The following is a 15,061-nucleotide window of genomic DNA, read 5'->3' on the forward strand; positions in this document are numbered from 1 at the left end:
TCCCTCACGCACAGCGGCAGTTCGGCCGGGCCAGAGAAAGGGGGAAAGAAGGAGAGGGAGAAGAAACTCCCGAAAGTGATCCGGTATCCAGGCCACAGATTCGACGAGGGACGTGGCCTCCTCGGAGGGACGACCCGTCGCGGGAAAGAAAGGGGAAAAAGGCAGTCAGGGGAAGGAAGGGCGGACGGGCTAGGGGATAGGCGGTGGGTATATAGGGAGAAGACTGGACGTTCGGGAGTTCTTTCATCTCCGTGCCATCGCACGTATTGCTGCGCGTCTCTGCACACTGTTTTCTGCCGTCTCGGTGTGAGCCCCGTTATTTTTCCTTCTTATTTCCTTTTTTTTCCCCAAACTCCTCCCGGCTTTACTCTTTCCTCACGCGTCTTGCCTCCTGTCCGGCCATCTTTCGTGCTCCTGAAAAGCGATCCTTCATCGCTTTCCCTTCCGCCTGCTGCTTCTCCTTCTTGGGGAGAGCTTCCCCCGTGCCTTGGTGGCGGCGGCAGAATGTAAGCAGATCACGTTTCATGGAATTCCGTTGGGTTGGCGGCGGTGCTGCGCGGTATGCCGTCTGCGCAGCTCCGAAGTGAACGCCTTCTCTGCATTATATATGACTGTATATACGCCGGGACCGGCCGGGCCAACCTCGCTAGCCCTGTCTTATTCTTTGCGTTTATCTGCGATTTCGAAGCTCACTTCGTCCTGAGCCCTTGACAAATAAGGAAAATGGCGAAACTGTCCTCCTTCCACTGATCGCTCACAGAGTAAAAAAAAGAGAAGAAAGATGAACCTTTCGAAATCGGTATTTGTCCGAGGACATGGAGGTAAATAGGGAAAAAAAATCGACAGTATTATAGAACCTTTCCAAGTCGGTGCGCTTTGAAGGATTGTTTCACCTTACTGTATATAGGAGATAGGAGAGCGGGGTATATTCGGTAAAAGCTGCCTTATAGCAGTACTAGATAGGACTACACATCAAAATATTTTTAAAAAGCGGAAAGCAATGGTTGCTTTGCGTGAGCTGTTGAGCCGCAGTAACGGGTGTTATATATGCCATAGATTCATCGCAATTTTCAGTTATTTTTCATTGCTTTGGGACCCCGCAGAAGAACATTCCCCGACTAGCATTCGCATCATTGCGCCTCTGGTACTTTATTGTTTTACCTGAATGCCATGGTTCAGTGCCCACACAAATACTCTAATTAAGGTGGCGATTTTTGAAGGGCAACATTTAACATTTTTTAGCTTGTACCTCGGTAACCTTTCGTTGCAAATTTAAGTTAATCCTTGCTCCAAACAAATGCCACAACACTTCCACAGTATTTCCTGTGTGTGTGTGTGTGTGTGTGTGTGTGTGTGTGTGTGTGTGTGTGTGTGTGTGTGTGTGTGTGTGTGTGGTGTGTGTGTAGGGGGTGCGTGCGTGCGTGTGTTCTGCAATGGAGAATCTGTCTCCGGTGCACCTGACGCGTTTTCAGTTCGCTCAGGACCGCCGCTTCTACCAGAACGCGCGCCCTCAATAACAACCCACCAGTTCATGTTAAGTCACCTAACCGCAGTCGAATCAACTTTCAGAGGACACCCCATTACTCATATGACAGCTTGCGTCTCGTTTCCGGTGATTAGAATCGCTGGCGCGCCACGTTCGCGCGCGACGACTGGATGTATAACCAGTACTAGTCAGGTGACGCAGGTAAAGCACTCGGTTGACCGGGAAAACAACGCGGAGGCCGGAAGGCAGACTGGCGCGAATCTAGGCCGCAGTGCGGGAGACCGCTGCCGCCGCCAGGCCGCGCATTTGCAAATTAAATTTCGGGCCTAAACGCGGGTGGGTCGCGCGCCCCCGCTGCAGCCGGGCGTGGGAAGGGGAGAGCCTCTTCCAATTTTCCTCGCGGCGTAATTTATGCGATTAAAGTCTGAATCTCCGCCGCCGCCAGCATCGCGGCTGGCCGCCGATGGGCGCACTTCACAGCCGCGGCCTTTGCTCGCGCCCTCAAGCTGCTGTCTCGTCTCGTCCACCGCGTTCGCTGTGATGTCGCGTAGCTTCTTCGGCGACAAGGAACGCAAAGTTTGCTTAGAAAGAAACGTCGGGTCCCCGCGGCGCGCGCGCAAACTTCTAAACTCCCAGAATAGTGAAACGCTTCCGCTATCGTTTAAACAATGTACTAAAGTTTGTAGTTACGGAGTGAAGTTTGAACTTTGCAACGACGGTTTCGCTGTCACGTGAGGCCCTCGCATCGTGGTGATCAGTCGTGAGAAAACACTGATTAATGTTACGCGCTCGTAAAGACGAGGCGTCACGAAGAAGGCGGGCTACAAACCGAAACTCAACGCTAGCATGGTAATCTCAAAAGGATACGTGATCTCAAAGGGCAATGACTTGCGCTAGCACTTCGAGAAACGGTTGTTATTGTTTAATTCTGCTTCCACGTTCTTCCTTGCCTGAGAGAGAGAGAGAGGGAGAGACAGAGAAGTGGTAGAGGAAAGGCAGGGAGGTTAACCAGAAGGGTGTTACGGCTCGCTACCCTGCACTGGGGAAGAGGGATGAGGGGATGAGGGGGGGGGGGGGTAAAGTAAACGAGGAAATAGAGGAATGCGGTTGGTAGCAAGCACGACAAACAACGATACTCCTCTGAAAGTCCCAGGCCGTCGCAGACGTAGCCTGTACAACTTGAGGGCTGCCGCATTTGCAGGTAAGAAGGCGTTGACATACGTATAACGTCCGAGCTCCAGCACAGGGCTTCAGCTTGCACACAGGATTGGCTAGGGGTCTCGTGACGCGTCGCTTATTTCGGTCGAGTTTGACGATCAAACGAAGTGGCCCCTCGTATGCAAGCTCACGCGTATTGAGAAATTATACCGCGGTTTCGCTCTCCTATCTCGGCGGGTTCGAATGGGGGTTGCAACGCGCATCCTTGTATACGAAACGGACGCCTGGCTGGCTGATAGATTTGAAGCCCCAATATCACGCGGACGTTGGCTCTCTATGTGAGAGGGTCTCTGCACCGACAAATGGGTTGCACTCAGAAGAAAAGTGGGGCGCAGCTGACCGAGGGTAGTGAACTGCCTCCTCCCACGCGGCTATTTCGCGCGCACACTCACAGAGCACGCCCAGCTTGACGGAGGTGGAGAGCGGTGTCTGCAGTGCCGGGTGCACGGCCTGGCAGGAGTACGTGACGCCATTGTCGTCCGGGTCCGGGGACAGCGTCAGGCTGCTGATGGCGTTCTGGCGGCCACCCTCGCTCTCCTCCACGCTGTAGTGCACGTTGTCTGCGGTGAGAGAGAGGAGGAATGGTGCAACACACACGGTTTCAGAAAGTACAGTAGGAACATTCCACACGCTCAGACATCAGGAATAATTCACAAGAGACGGCGGTGGCTCAACTCAGTAAGAATGGCATTTAAGGTTACTATGCAGCCGGATACAACTCAAGAACGAAGCAGCAGACGTCCCTCAAAGGAGACCTTCTAGCCAATGACGTCAACCGGTTGTCGTGACGTCGTGGTCATCAGCTGAAACCGTTGTTAATGCACGTGATCTGAAAGCCCCCTGTCACGCTTGCGAGTGTCAGGGGATTACGCACGACGTCACGACAGTCAGTCGACGCCACTGCCTGGAGGGCCTCCATTTATGGGCGCTCGCCGCTTCGTCCTTGAGTTGTGTCCCGCTTCAGGCACGGTGGCGCTAGTCACCGCCCCGATTCAAAGATGATGCGAATAAAGTCCATCCATACATCGACCAGACGCATGAACAGGCGCTACCTGTCGTCGCAACCTGGGCGCATTAACAGCAACATGTCATGTGCGTTGTCTCACAACCTGTCTGTAGTGCATTGGAAACCACGCGAGGAGGCGGCTTGTGCGCTTGGGTCGTCAGCGCGTGAGAATAACAAGCTTGTAGAGGCTGTCGCTCAAGCTTATAGTTTCCCTTCTCGCAGCTCGCCAGCCGTGACTGAATGTATGCGTAGCGCTCCAAACTGGTTCTTCTAGCGCTGTCGATTGATCGATTTTGTTAGTAGGCTCCACGCACTGTAATGTTCTAGGGAAGCAGCCCAAAGAAGGTGGAAGGCGATGAGAGGCACCAATACACACCTGTGTGCATGCAAAGCTTCAGTTCGAATCTTCTTACCCGACAGTTACCACATTCCATCTTTTATAGCTTAACCCCGAAAAGACTACGCTTATGACGAATGCCCGATACTTCGGCGCATGTTCTTCTTGAATAATGCCGATATTGGTACGCGCGTGAACCCTCATCTAAATGGAAGAATGAGTAGAAACTTGAGACAGCTAAACTTGAGAAACAAAACTGCACAGAGAACGCCGATACTGCAAAAAAAGTTCGCAGCCTTGACCTGAATAATGTGTCTCGACGTAGAAGCAATCTCGAACGTGGCTTCTGTATTTTTTGCTCTCGATATTTTTGTTTCCTTTTGTTTTTGCCTCGCTGTACGCGTGGTAAGCAAAAAAAAAACACAAGCATTCGCTTCTCGTTGACTGTGACAAGCCCTGGCAGGCCGAGCGCGGCGTCGAAGCTAACGACCCCGTCCTGCTGAGGCGCAATTAAGTCGCAGCAAACGAGAATCCTTTAGGTGCCGTATTTGTTGGCCGCGCGCTGCCTGGCTTGAGCAGCAGCTAATTAGCATTCCCGGTTTGTTTAACTTTTAATCCGGACGAGTCCAATTACCCCCGCGAGCTCTTGTACAGTGGTTTCGTGTTTCACTCTGCCGCCGCTGCTACAAAAGGCTGCCTCCTCTTGCAGAGATTCTCTCTTTTCTCCTCCTTGCGCTTTAAGCACTCGAAGGACGCTAACTCGGAGAAGGAGGCGCAAAGGAGTTTTGCCAGACCAACGCACCACTGTGCTGGCGCTGCGCGCGCTAAGTCCCCGACGAATGCACGCGAGCGCGAATGAGAGCGCGTGTAGTTGGTGCTCAGTCTGTGTTTACCGCGTACTCTACCGCTGCTGGATTCCCGATCCGCTAAAACGCGCTATCGTAACAAGAAGCGAGGCAGGCAATTTCGAGTGCCGTGATTTGACGCCCGCAAAACTGTGTTTGCTCGCCGGATGAGCGAGAATATGATAACATATTTCGCCTGTATCACTGTCACTGGGCAAACTTAATTAGCTTTTCTTCAAACAAAATGGTTGATGGTTTACCGGCGCGTAAGATATCGTCCGAATAACTAGCGTGATTGTTTAGCGAACACGCACCCTTCATACACAAGCCAATTTCACCGATCGGAACATAAGAACGGCTTTGATAAGATTGCCTCTGCAACGCTTCACTGGGAGATGGAGTGCACACAGAAACGCCCAACATGACTGGGAGCATAGGAAGTGCGAAAGGTAAGAAGGTGTGGGCACAAAAGCAGTAGCGTATGTTCCTCTATTTTCTTTCGCTTGTTTATTTTTACCGTAACAGGCGTAGTGTTCTGTTGCTCTCTCAGCATTTCCAGCTGCACCCCCCCCCCCCCCCCCCCCGCACACACACATACACACTCCGTTCTCGGCCGTCGACTGCGTATACGTACCGGGTCGAAGCTCGACGTTCGTTCGGTACCACTTGAGCTGGGCCGCGGGCTTGGCCTGGGAAACGACGCAGGTGAGCCTGACGGACTCCGATTTCCGTACTTCCACGCTGCTGCCGTTCGGATGGTTTGTGATGGTAATGGAGGAAGGAGGCACTGCGCACGTAAAAAAAAAAAAAACGGAAACAGACAAAAATCACGGGTCAGCTAATCCATCTTTGGCCACTCCTTGAGCTTCAAAGGCGGGAGCCTTGCTTTTTGCCGACCGCAACGTGAATACGGGGAACAGTCGAAGGGCTGGTGGAATCCGCTCAGTGCGCGAACAAGCGCACAGAGCCTATTCCGCTCTTCGTTTATTTCTCACTCTCGATTCACGTTCGTTTACTGACGCATCCGTCGAAACGTTGTTCTATATACGGAAATAGTAAATCAGACTAGTGATCTTATTTCGAAACGATGGCGCTCTCGAGACATCCTTTTGCCGCGTTTTATTCGGTACTCGCAGGTTGCGACGTTAGGGCGCATGGTTGGCAAGATGGCTTAAAGCAGTGACTTAAAATTAGGGCCTAACCGAGAACTAAGACGCAAAAGAAGAAACATGAAATGCAAATGGAATTGTTAGAAGTATGAGCGGTTGTAAATGTCTGGGCTGCTAAGAAAATGAACGGAGTGAATGAATAAATGCACAAGAAACAGCGCGTCAGCCTATTGTCATTGGGCTTTCGCGGAAACCGCAGAAAGGGCAACACCTATAATTTAGTATGTCGAAAAACCTTCTCAACACAACCTCAGTGAAAAAAAGTGGAATGAGAAAAGGTGATGAAAGCAGCTCTAAAGGCTCAATTGCGCAATGTCTTAATCGTCAGGCTGCCGATAGTGCGATGTGCCTAAAGGTTATTAAATAGCAGAGGTAGTTGCTGATGAATCTGCTGCGGAGATTAACGATAAGTACTGCCTGGCAGTTGTTTCTTGCCACCTGCATTTTTGCAATTTATTTGACAGAGGGTTACCTACACTATCGCTGTTAATGCAACTCGGCATCCTACGGAAGCAGAATAAACATTTCTTTTCAGAAACCATATTCTCAGGGACACCTAATCCCATTACATTTCCACAATGCGATAGAATGAGCAGCGGTTGGTTCTTTTACAGGTAATGATGTCATTTCAATTTCCTGATGCCACTTCACCCTGGCCAGTGGGAGTTTCCCCGTCTGCTGACATCACTTTCATCCAGTCAATGATAATGCTCCAGTATGGTGACGTTACTTTCCCCTAGCCAATAAGAATGCTCCGATCTTATGACGTCGCTTCCCTCCTGCTAATGGGCGAATTTTATGACCGACGACGCATTTTGGCCCCGTGTGGCTTCTAATGCGATCGCATTAAGATAGTTAGTTAGTTAAATCTTACGAGTGGTACCGAAAGGCAAGAGGCTTTCAGAGACGCACTGCGTTAAAATGGTTGCTTTTACGCGAAGAACATTGAACGAGCAGGAAGTAGAGAACAGGTGCCGAGTAAATAAGCTTAAAGTAGAACCTGCTTTATTCGAGGTTTCTTCTTTTCACACACGCAAAGACACAAGCAAAAAGAAGGGGCTGAGTTCTCGAAAGTAATGTATGTCGGTTTTGGTTTAAATCCGAAAAGAGGGTTCACTTTGTGAACGCCAATTGAATTAAAAAGAAAAGGAAAACTCAGAAACGCAAATTTTATATACAGCAACTCGCGGGTTCTCGCTTAGTCACTTTACGTAACGGTTTTATTTTTAGACTGCCAGTGCGCAGCTTTTTTGGAGCCAGACAGAAAAGTTCAATGCATCCAATACTTCCTGCATAGTTCGAAAGGTTGAGAGTCAAAAATAGAAAAAAAGGAGGAAATAACCCGTCTCCACTTCTGAAGAGACGAGATCACCTCAGTCAAAGCCGCTAGGCGATGCTAGCTAGCGTTGAAAGCGAGCAACGCTGCCGCCACAAGTGCGATAGAGCTCTGCTTTTCGCCGAGGGCAGAGAAACGCTTGGAAGGCAAGAAACGCAAAGTCGGTTAGGGTCGTGCCCGCTTCGATGACAACCAACAGCAAGAAGCAAGGAAGAAGTGAAAAAAAAAAGAGCGCGAACAAGGAAGAAGAGAGGAAATGTAAATAAAAAGAAAACAATCCCCCCCCCCCCCTCCATTTTTTCCCCGGCTTAAAAGTTGAAGAATCTTGGGGATCGGCGGATGACTGGCGTAATGCGGCTTGACAGAAGATGATGAATCGTCTCCGCGGCGCGCTCCTACGTTGCAGGATCGCCGGGAGAACGTTGGGGAGAGAAAGAAAGTGGAAAGGAGGAGCGAGGATTTTTGCGGGCTTTCGCAGCACCGTTGGAGGCTCCGCTCTGGGCTGGGCTATAGGTTGGGCTTCCACGGGCTAAAGGATAGAGCGCCCGATGCTGGCGCCTTCTCTGCGCCGTATACCCGTTCCCTGCCTATTTATTATTTGTTTTTCTTTTGCGACCGCTTTCTCCTATTTCCTTCTTGTCTTTCCCCCCTTTCGAGGCCTATTCTTTCTCCCCTGATGACCAGGGTAGGCGGAGCGACTCGGTGCGTTACGGGTCGCGGTCTCCCGCAGCTGCGCGTCGACGCCGCTAGGGTGCGCGGATGTTCCCAGACACGGGCGGCCACGTACATATATACGTCGGGCCGTTGTGACAGGCCGCTGGAGACGCAGTCTCCGTCCAGAAGAGATGGACGGATGGGAAACGCGAAGAAGCGCGCACCCTCTACCCCTCTCCTTCCTATCTTCCCCATTCTCCCCTTCTTCATCGCTACTCTCATGCGCCCGTCCCCAAAGTTGTCATTTCTCTGCCCTCTTTGGCGGCCGCCGCCGGCCTTTGTGTCGTTTTGTTCCGTTTCGCCTCTTGGATTTATCGCTGGACGTTGCTCAACGGCGAGGAGCGAATGAAGTGCTGCTCCTCCCAAGGCGATAAAGAAACTAGAGACGGCGTATTCATTTATACCCGATGTTCTGGCCTTACATCACGGCCCGAGGGCGATGTGAGCGTGCTCCCGTCGCGTATATAGCGTTTAGCATTGGTTCGTTTTGGCTGGGCACCGCACTTCTTTCGGCTGCAGGCAGCTTTGAAGCATGAGCTTAGCTCGGAGGGCGGGAGAGTCCAGTAATCAATTCCACTTACGCAACACGGTGACGTGAGCGTCCGCCCGAATGGCCTTGTGGTCTGAGGTGGGGCCAACCTGAAGAGAGAAAAAAAAAAGCAATGAGGAAGAGCGGCGGTAGTGAGGGCACAACCAATCTAGCAGTAAAAGCATAGTGACAAATTCGAGTTCTGTGTTTCGAGAGTGTGCTGTGACATGATAAAGCTTACTGCTTACTAGTTACTAGTTGTCAGTCAGCGCTTTGTTCGTCCTTTTTCTCGTCCTCCTTCTTCCCTTCTTTGGCCTTGTGCCGTTGCGCTGGAAAACTTTGAACTTAAATCTACAATATCTATAGCTAACTCTGTAGTTAACTCTAGTGGATTACTGCTGTCTTTTACAGGGATCTTGAATGAAAGCTACACTTCTTAGTGGTGTAAACAAAGCGTCGCGATTCTTCACTATTCACTTCTCGTGCTATTGTTACGCTCTCGCAAAGTCTCAAAAGAAAAAAGCTTGAGAAACAAGACCGATATAGAACAAGGCTTAGGCTAGCATTGTTGACTAGACATTAAAGTGGCGTTCTACACATGAGATCCTGCTCCACACTATTCCGCCAAATTTTCTTCTTCTTTGAAAAAAAAAAAAGCCAGAAGGACGTAGGAATCTTATCTTGCTCACTTGGCACTGATATTCAGCGTCGTCTTCCAGAGTGGCGTTCTCTATCTTCAAGTTGTGAACGCCCTGGGAGGGGTCGCCGGTCATGGTGTACCGGGGGTAGCCGGGTATGGTCCTGGTGAAACCTGCAAAACGCAACACAACACGACATGGTCAGGGGTCGAAAATAATAAAACGAGCAAAGGGGCACGACCTAGATATCTTCGAAGTTTTTTTTTTTTTTTTCAGTCTACGATGTCGCGTCTCAGTTCACAGCAAATTAGCATACAGACCGGATCAGATACGTCACATAGCTACGTCAACGCAGAGCCAGCGCACCTCTCCAAGAGCGCCGCGTTGTCGCACAGTGCGCACCATACTTCCCGAGTGCTCGCTTTCAGATGTGCGTGTTTTTCAATCTCTACTGCCTCTCTTTTTCTTTGCTCATGAAAACAAAAAAAAAACTGGAAGAATGAACTCCTTCTGAAATATGCTGTCAGTACCTGAGCTCATGAAAACCGAAACACTAACGGCAAAGTGGTTGCTTTGACGAAGACAAGCTCACCTGTCAAAACGTCAAGCGGCTCACTGAGGTAGTTCGGCTCTTTTTCGGTATTTCTGCACTTCGCTTTTGCTTTCTTTTCTTTTTTTTTACGTGCACGGATACCGCACACGATTGGATAAAAACGATGAACGAGGATCTTAACCCAGGCAGCGAGAAAATGTGTTTTGTAAGCAACCGAGACGGACTGTTTGAATTTTTCAGCGCCCAACGTTCTGAAAACATGGAGCAAGATTTGATTGAAAGGAGCTCAGACATCAGAGTGGTGGTAAGCGAACAGCATTAACCTTGCCTAGCGGTGCCCATTTGAAAAAAAAAAAAAATTACCGACGATTACGTTACTTCCTAATGCGAAATTTGAGCGCAGCAAATAAGCTGTTTCACCTTTGCGATAGATTGAGGCAAAGAAATCGAGCAACACATGTATGCGCTATCACAGAATTTTTTTTATTTTTCGCAGGAAGAGGGGGGAGGGGGGCGGCGTGTACACCCAGCGGCAAACGATGGGGGCAGAAGCGCGCGCAGCAAGCGGACAACACGATAAAGGAAGGAGGGAAGAGATAGCAGCGACTGACTGATGCCGCTGACGCCGATAGTGAGTCAACCCCAGCTGCGGAGTTGGTTTCAGGGACAACGCCGCCGATGCCGACACAAACAATATGATACCCTCGCTTCCGCAGCGCTAAGAACCAGGTCTAGCCGTGGGAAGGTGGTCACGTCGACGTGCCGGGGCCTACGTGAAATAACCGGCGCGTCGGCAACTGAAGAGCACCCTATTCGCCACACAAGAACAGGGGGGGGGGGGGGGGACCCTTTCCTCCTCTTTCTGCATGGCGGCGACGATGTTCTATGCAGTCACGTTATCTTGACTCTCTAGCGGCGTCAGCGGCATCCAGCGGTATCAGTCGGTCGCTGCTAGCGCTGGGGGGATGAAAGGGGGGCGGAGCTGGTTACGAGGCCGACGACAACGCCGACGACGACGCGAAACCCAGGAACGGACGCCAAAGAGCTGCGCTCTAAAAAAAAAAAAAACTGTGCATCCACTCCAGTCATTTTAAGGCGCTCGGAGAGAGACACTTCAAAATTAACTTGGCTCTTAACCTCCTGACAGTCATCGAATCGCAGGACATAGAGTCGCGTAACCATCGTGATCAGTTTAATTACACAGGGTCTCCGTACCCTTTGTAGTTTAGCGTTACCAGGTGCTTTTTAAAACTCACAAGATGCTCTTTGCAGCTGATGCACTGACTGTAGCACTGAGAGCCGACGACGAAAATTGTGTAATTCTATTGCGAATATGTAAAGCGTTCACTTAAAAAATTGGCAGGATTTTAACGTAATTAAGCCGACAGGACGTGCGAAAGCATGTGTTTAGCCTAATTGGCTCATGGTTTTGCTTTGCAGGGTCGTCGGCACGTCTGACGACGATATTAGTTCATTAGTTGTATTAGTCAATGAAGCAGACGATGTGCAATGCACTGCGCGAGAGTGTGTTGCAGTTTAACTTAAACGAGGCGTAATCGGCTGCGGTGACAGCATAAAGCTCTCGTGCGGTGGCCACGGAAGTTGATCTGTTTGCGCCGCCATGGGTGGGCATCTCAGTCGCGGCAATATTTATTTTATTTATTTATTAATGGTTTGGCCAAGGTCACCATCAAGGTCTAGCTTCACACAAACTCAGTTATCTAGTTAGACCTCGTAAAACGATGCTTTAGCACTTAAATTCACCGGCTTACATGTCATGCTAACAGGCAGGAAGATGTCAGGAGGGGGTTATTTACGTAACGCACACCGCTATTCCGTTATTAATTTCTGTTATTGTTTTTGTTTTTTTTAAACTACAGGACCACCATAGTCCTCCACGTACTTCGCCCTTTTGTATGTCTCCGTCCTCGACTGGAGTCCTCGTCAATGCTGCAGGAGCGAGCGCCCTCTTTTTTTTTTTCGCGTTTTCCCGTAACGCTTATATCCGTGACAAACAGCTATTTCTCCTGTTTATACCATAGGCCGCCTAAATCGCAAGTCGCGAACACGCGCAACGTTTGTTTATTTGCATGCGCGTGAGTGTGTTTGCGAGAACCCGCGTACTTTGTTATCGCTTATGGAGTCTCGTCGCCTCTTCCCAAGACGCACGCGCGCCTCAAAATAGCCTCGCCCACTGCAGTTTCCATTAGACCGGGAACTAAGGCGGTAACGACCCAATATATAACAGGGCCGTAAACGATACCGCGGAGAACAAAAGAAGTGGAAAAAGGCTTTGCCACTTAACTCTCTTAAGGCCATCCTCCTCACCCCCTTCCCCCCCCTCCCCCCCCCCCCCCCCCCTGCTCGAGCAGGGAAGAGCGAAGTAGAAATTCCAAAGGAAAGAGAAATTGGTTTCCAAAGAAGACGCCTCGTTGTCTTTCGATTCACGACCACCGATCATGCCGGGGCGCATTTAAGTCGCCGAGGGGATGCGCCGAGTGTGAAGAGGCAGGACAGAATAAATGGGGCCGCATCAGGGGAGCGGGCGAATCAGGGAGATTGAATTAAGCCGAAGCAGCGCATGAAGGACTTAATTTTACAGGAAACCGCAAGGAGGGATGATGGCGCCCGTGAAGGATGGGCTTCGGTAGCGCCACCTTTGCGAGTTAGCGGGGAACGAATAAGAAGAGGGAAAGGGGGAATGTATTCAGAGAGTGAAACTAGTTCAAAACGAATTATCTTTTTATTTTTCTTCACATCGCGTGAGGATAAAACTGAGAGGATCGAAAATATGAGAAATGAAGGCCACTGAGGGACGGTTTGGTTTGGTTTATGGGGTTTAACGTCCCAAAGTGACTCAGGCTATGAGGGACGCCGTAGTGAAGGGCTCCGGAAGTTTCGACCACCTGGGGTTCTTTAACGTGCACTGACATCGCACAGTACACGGGCCTCTAGAATTTCTCCTCCAAAGAAATTCTAGCCGCCGCGGCCGGGATCGTACCCGCGTCTTTTGGGTCAGCAGCCGAGCACCATAACTACTGAGCCACCACGGCGGCCCACTGAGAGACGTATGGTTCTCTTCACTGCAAGGCGACGCAGTTTCAGACATGTGCCGCTGCTGTTAAAGGAGATATTGCATATCACAAATGTAGGCACGATATTGGAGTACGGGTGACTGGTATGCGACCCGGCAACGAAAAAAAAAATTAGTTCCGCAACAACGTATACGGAAGCGTGCAGCTCGATTTGCGACGGGCTGCTTTTATTTCACGAGACGATCATCGAATACTATTGTGAAATGTTTCGGGTGAACCTTGCTCTCTGCGGGGCGTAAATAGTTACGACTATTATTACCCTTTTTAATATTCTAAGAAAGAAACTGAAATGAATAGTAAAGTTTACCAAAAGGAGCCCGCTTATGCGTCCGCCCGCACGGACAATACTATGCAAAATACGAGATTATAATTGCTGTCTGAATGTTTTCAAGTTTTCCTTTGTTTCTCCGTCACTAAACATGACTCAAATTGTTTGCCAGATATAATTGTTGCTGAGCCTCCTTCGTTCTCTTTGACACCATTTCATGACCATATTTGTAAACCTTGACATCAGTGAATTGTTTCGTTGTTTGTTCCCCAGTTCCATCAAGGATTTCTTTTGTGTATTTCACCGAATGTCTACTACACATCATCGTGGCACACTTTCCTTCCTACACTAACGCCAGGAATTGCGCTGTAGGAACCTGTATAAATACAGGAAATATGGTTTGGTTTACTGGGGTTTAACGTCCCGAACCGACTCAGGCTATGTGCGACAAATACAGGAAGTATAGAAATCCGCAAAGCATAATCTGTTTATTTGAATGTTTACCATAATTTGTTGTAAAAGTGATGAAAACAGCCCCTTCTGAGAGGATTTGTTTAAAAATGTCAGAATCAAGCGTCCGCTATGCGCAGCCCACCATGCGCAAAGAGTTGAGAACAGTTAATATATCCAAGAGAAAATAAAGCACAACCGGGTGCATTGAACCTAAACTTGCATTTGCCACTTCAGCAAGTTGGTATTACGTGCTTCAGCACATTCGTGCGGAACGATACTTCTGCTTTGAGGTGTGCAAGCGCAAAAAAATACCAACAACGACATAAGGAAGCTCAGGGACCGGATTCTCAGCTTGAATTCGACACCAACGCGAAATTGTTTTCTTTGCACTCACCACCACGCGCAGAAGCGTCTTCCGCTGCGAACTACTAGTGAACAGCACAGGAAAAATAGAAAAAAGAAACAAAAAAGAATTCATGCGAAACGTCTGAATAAGTTTACGGAGTGCCGAACTCAGCCAGCCAGCAATTCAACACGCAAGGCGATTCAGAACACGCGAATGCGCCGACCAACGCCAACGCGAAGCCGTAAAGGTGGAGGCAGGGGGGGGAGGGGGGGGGGGGGGAACGGAAGGGGGGCATCCAATACGAGCAGGACGCTGACGGAAGTAGAAACATAGCGAAAAATTATTCATTCCAGGCGGGAACTTCCCGAGACCTAAAAGTAGCTAGTCGCCGAGGTGGCGAAAAAGAAAAAAAAAAGCCAATACGAAAGCTAATAAGGAAAAAAAATGACCTAAATGCGGAAAACGAAGATCGACGCGAGAGAAGCAAAGCAAAGTCGAGGTTTGAAGCAGTGAGCGGCGGCCACCGCTACCGCGTTGAGGAGCTCGTAAATCGAAGGCATAATTTTGCTCCCGGGGATTGAGCCGGCGCTAGCCTCGACCGACACTGCAAGCACGAGAGCGCGCGCGCGCGCGCACGCGGAAAGCTAGGTTAGGCTTCGCCGCGAGGCACCGCTGCGCTGCGGTTGGCGCGCGAACGACGGCGCCGCCGCCGGTGCTGCTATAGCGTAGTATAGGGCGGCCATAACGGAAGGTTTTGTTTCCCCCACTTCTTTCCTCTCCTTTTCTCTCTTTCTTCTTGCAGTCATTTAGTCCTCGCTTGTTTTTCGGGGAGGTATTTCCTATTTTAGTAAGCGTGTGTTAACTTGGGGGACACGTGTGTAATATTTTGCGCTTTGTTTTTAGCATTTCTCCGCCTTTGCGAGGTTGTTACTGAGGCACGCGGCGGGGTTTTATTGCGTGTTCGGTTTCGTCAATATCCGGTGCCGTGTTCAGTTCCGGCAGGGGCGCTTTGTGAATGCGTCCCTCGTATGCGCGGACACGGCGCGTGTTCGGATGGAGAGACAGAAG

The 15,061-nt window shown here is 50.0% G+C and overlaps 1 protein-coding gene across 4 annotated transcripts in view; it reads right to left on the minus strand.

The window, feature by feature from the left end:
* LOC149339354 (nephrin-like) overlaps positions 1-15,061 on the minus strand; it is a 327,744-nt gene that overhangs the window by 42,321 nt on the left and 270,362 nt on the right. For all 4 annotated transcript variants that reach the window (XM_089548106.1, XM_089548105.1, XM_089548104.1 and 1 more), the window contains exons 3-6: positions 9,330-9,451; positions 8,693-8,750; positions 5,527-5,679; positions 3,097-3,264 (exon numbers count right to left, since the gene is read on the minus strand). In XM_089548106.1, coding sequence (XP_089404232.1) covers positions 3,097-3,264; positions 5,527-5,679; positions 8,693-8,750; positions 9,330-9,451 — 501 coding nt within the window. The remainder of the gene's footprint in view (positions 1-3,096; positions 3,265-5,526; positions 5,680-8,692; positions 8,751-9,329; positions 9,452-15,061) is intronic.

Source organism: Amblyomma mixtum, chromosome 6 (genome assembly GCF_055824585.1).
Source record: "Amblyomma mixtum isolate Tamu chromosome 6, ASM5582458v1, whole genome shotgun sequence".
NCBI lineage: Eukaryota > Metazoa > Arthropoda > Arachnida > Ixodida > Ixodidae > Amblyomma > Amblyomma mixtum.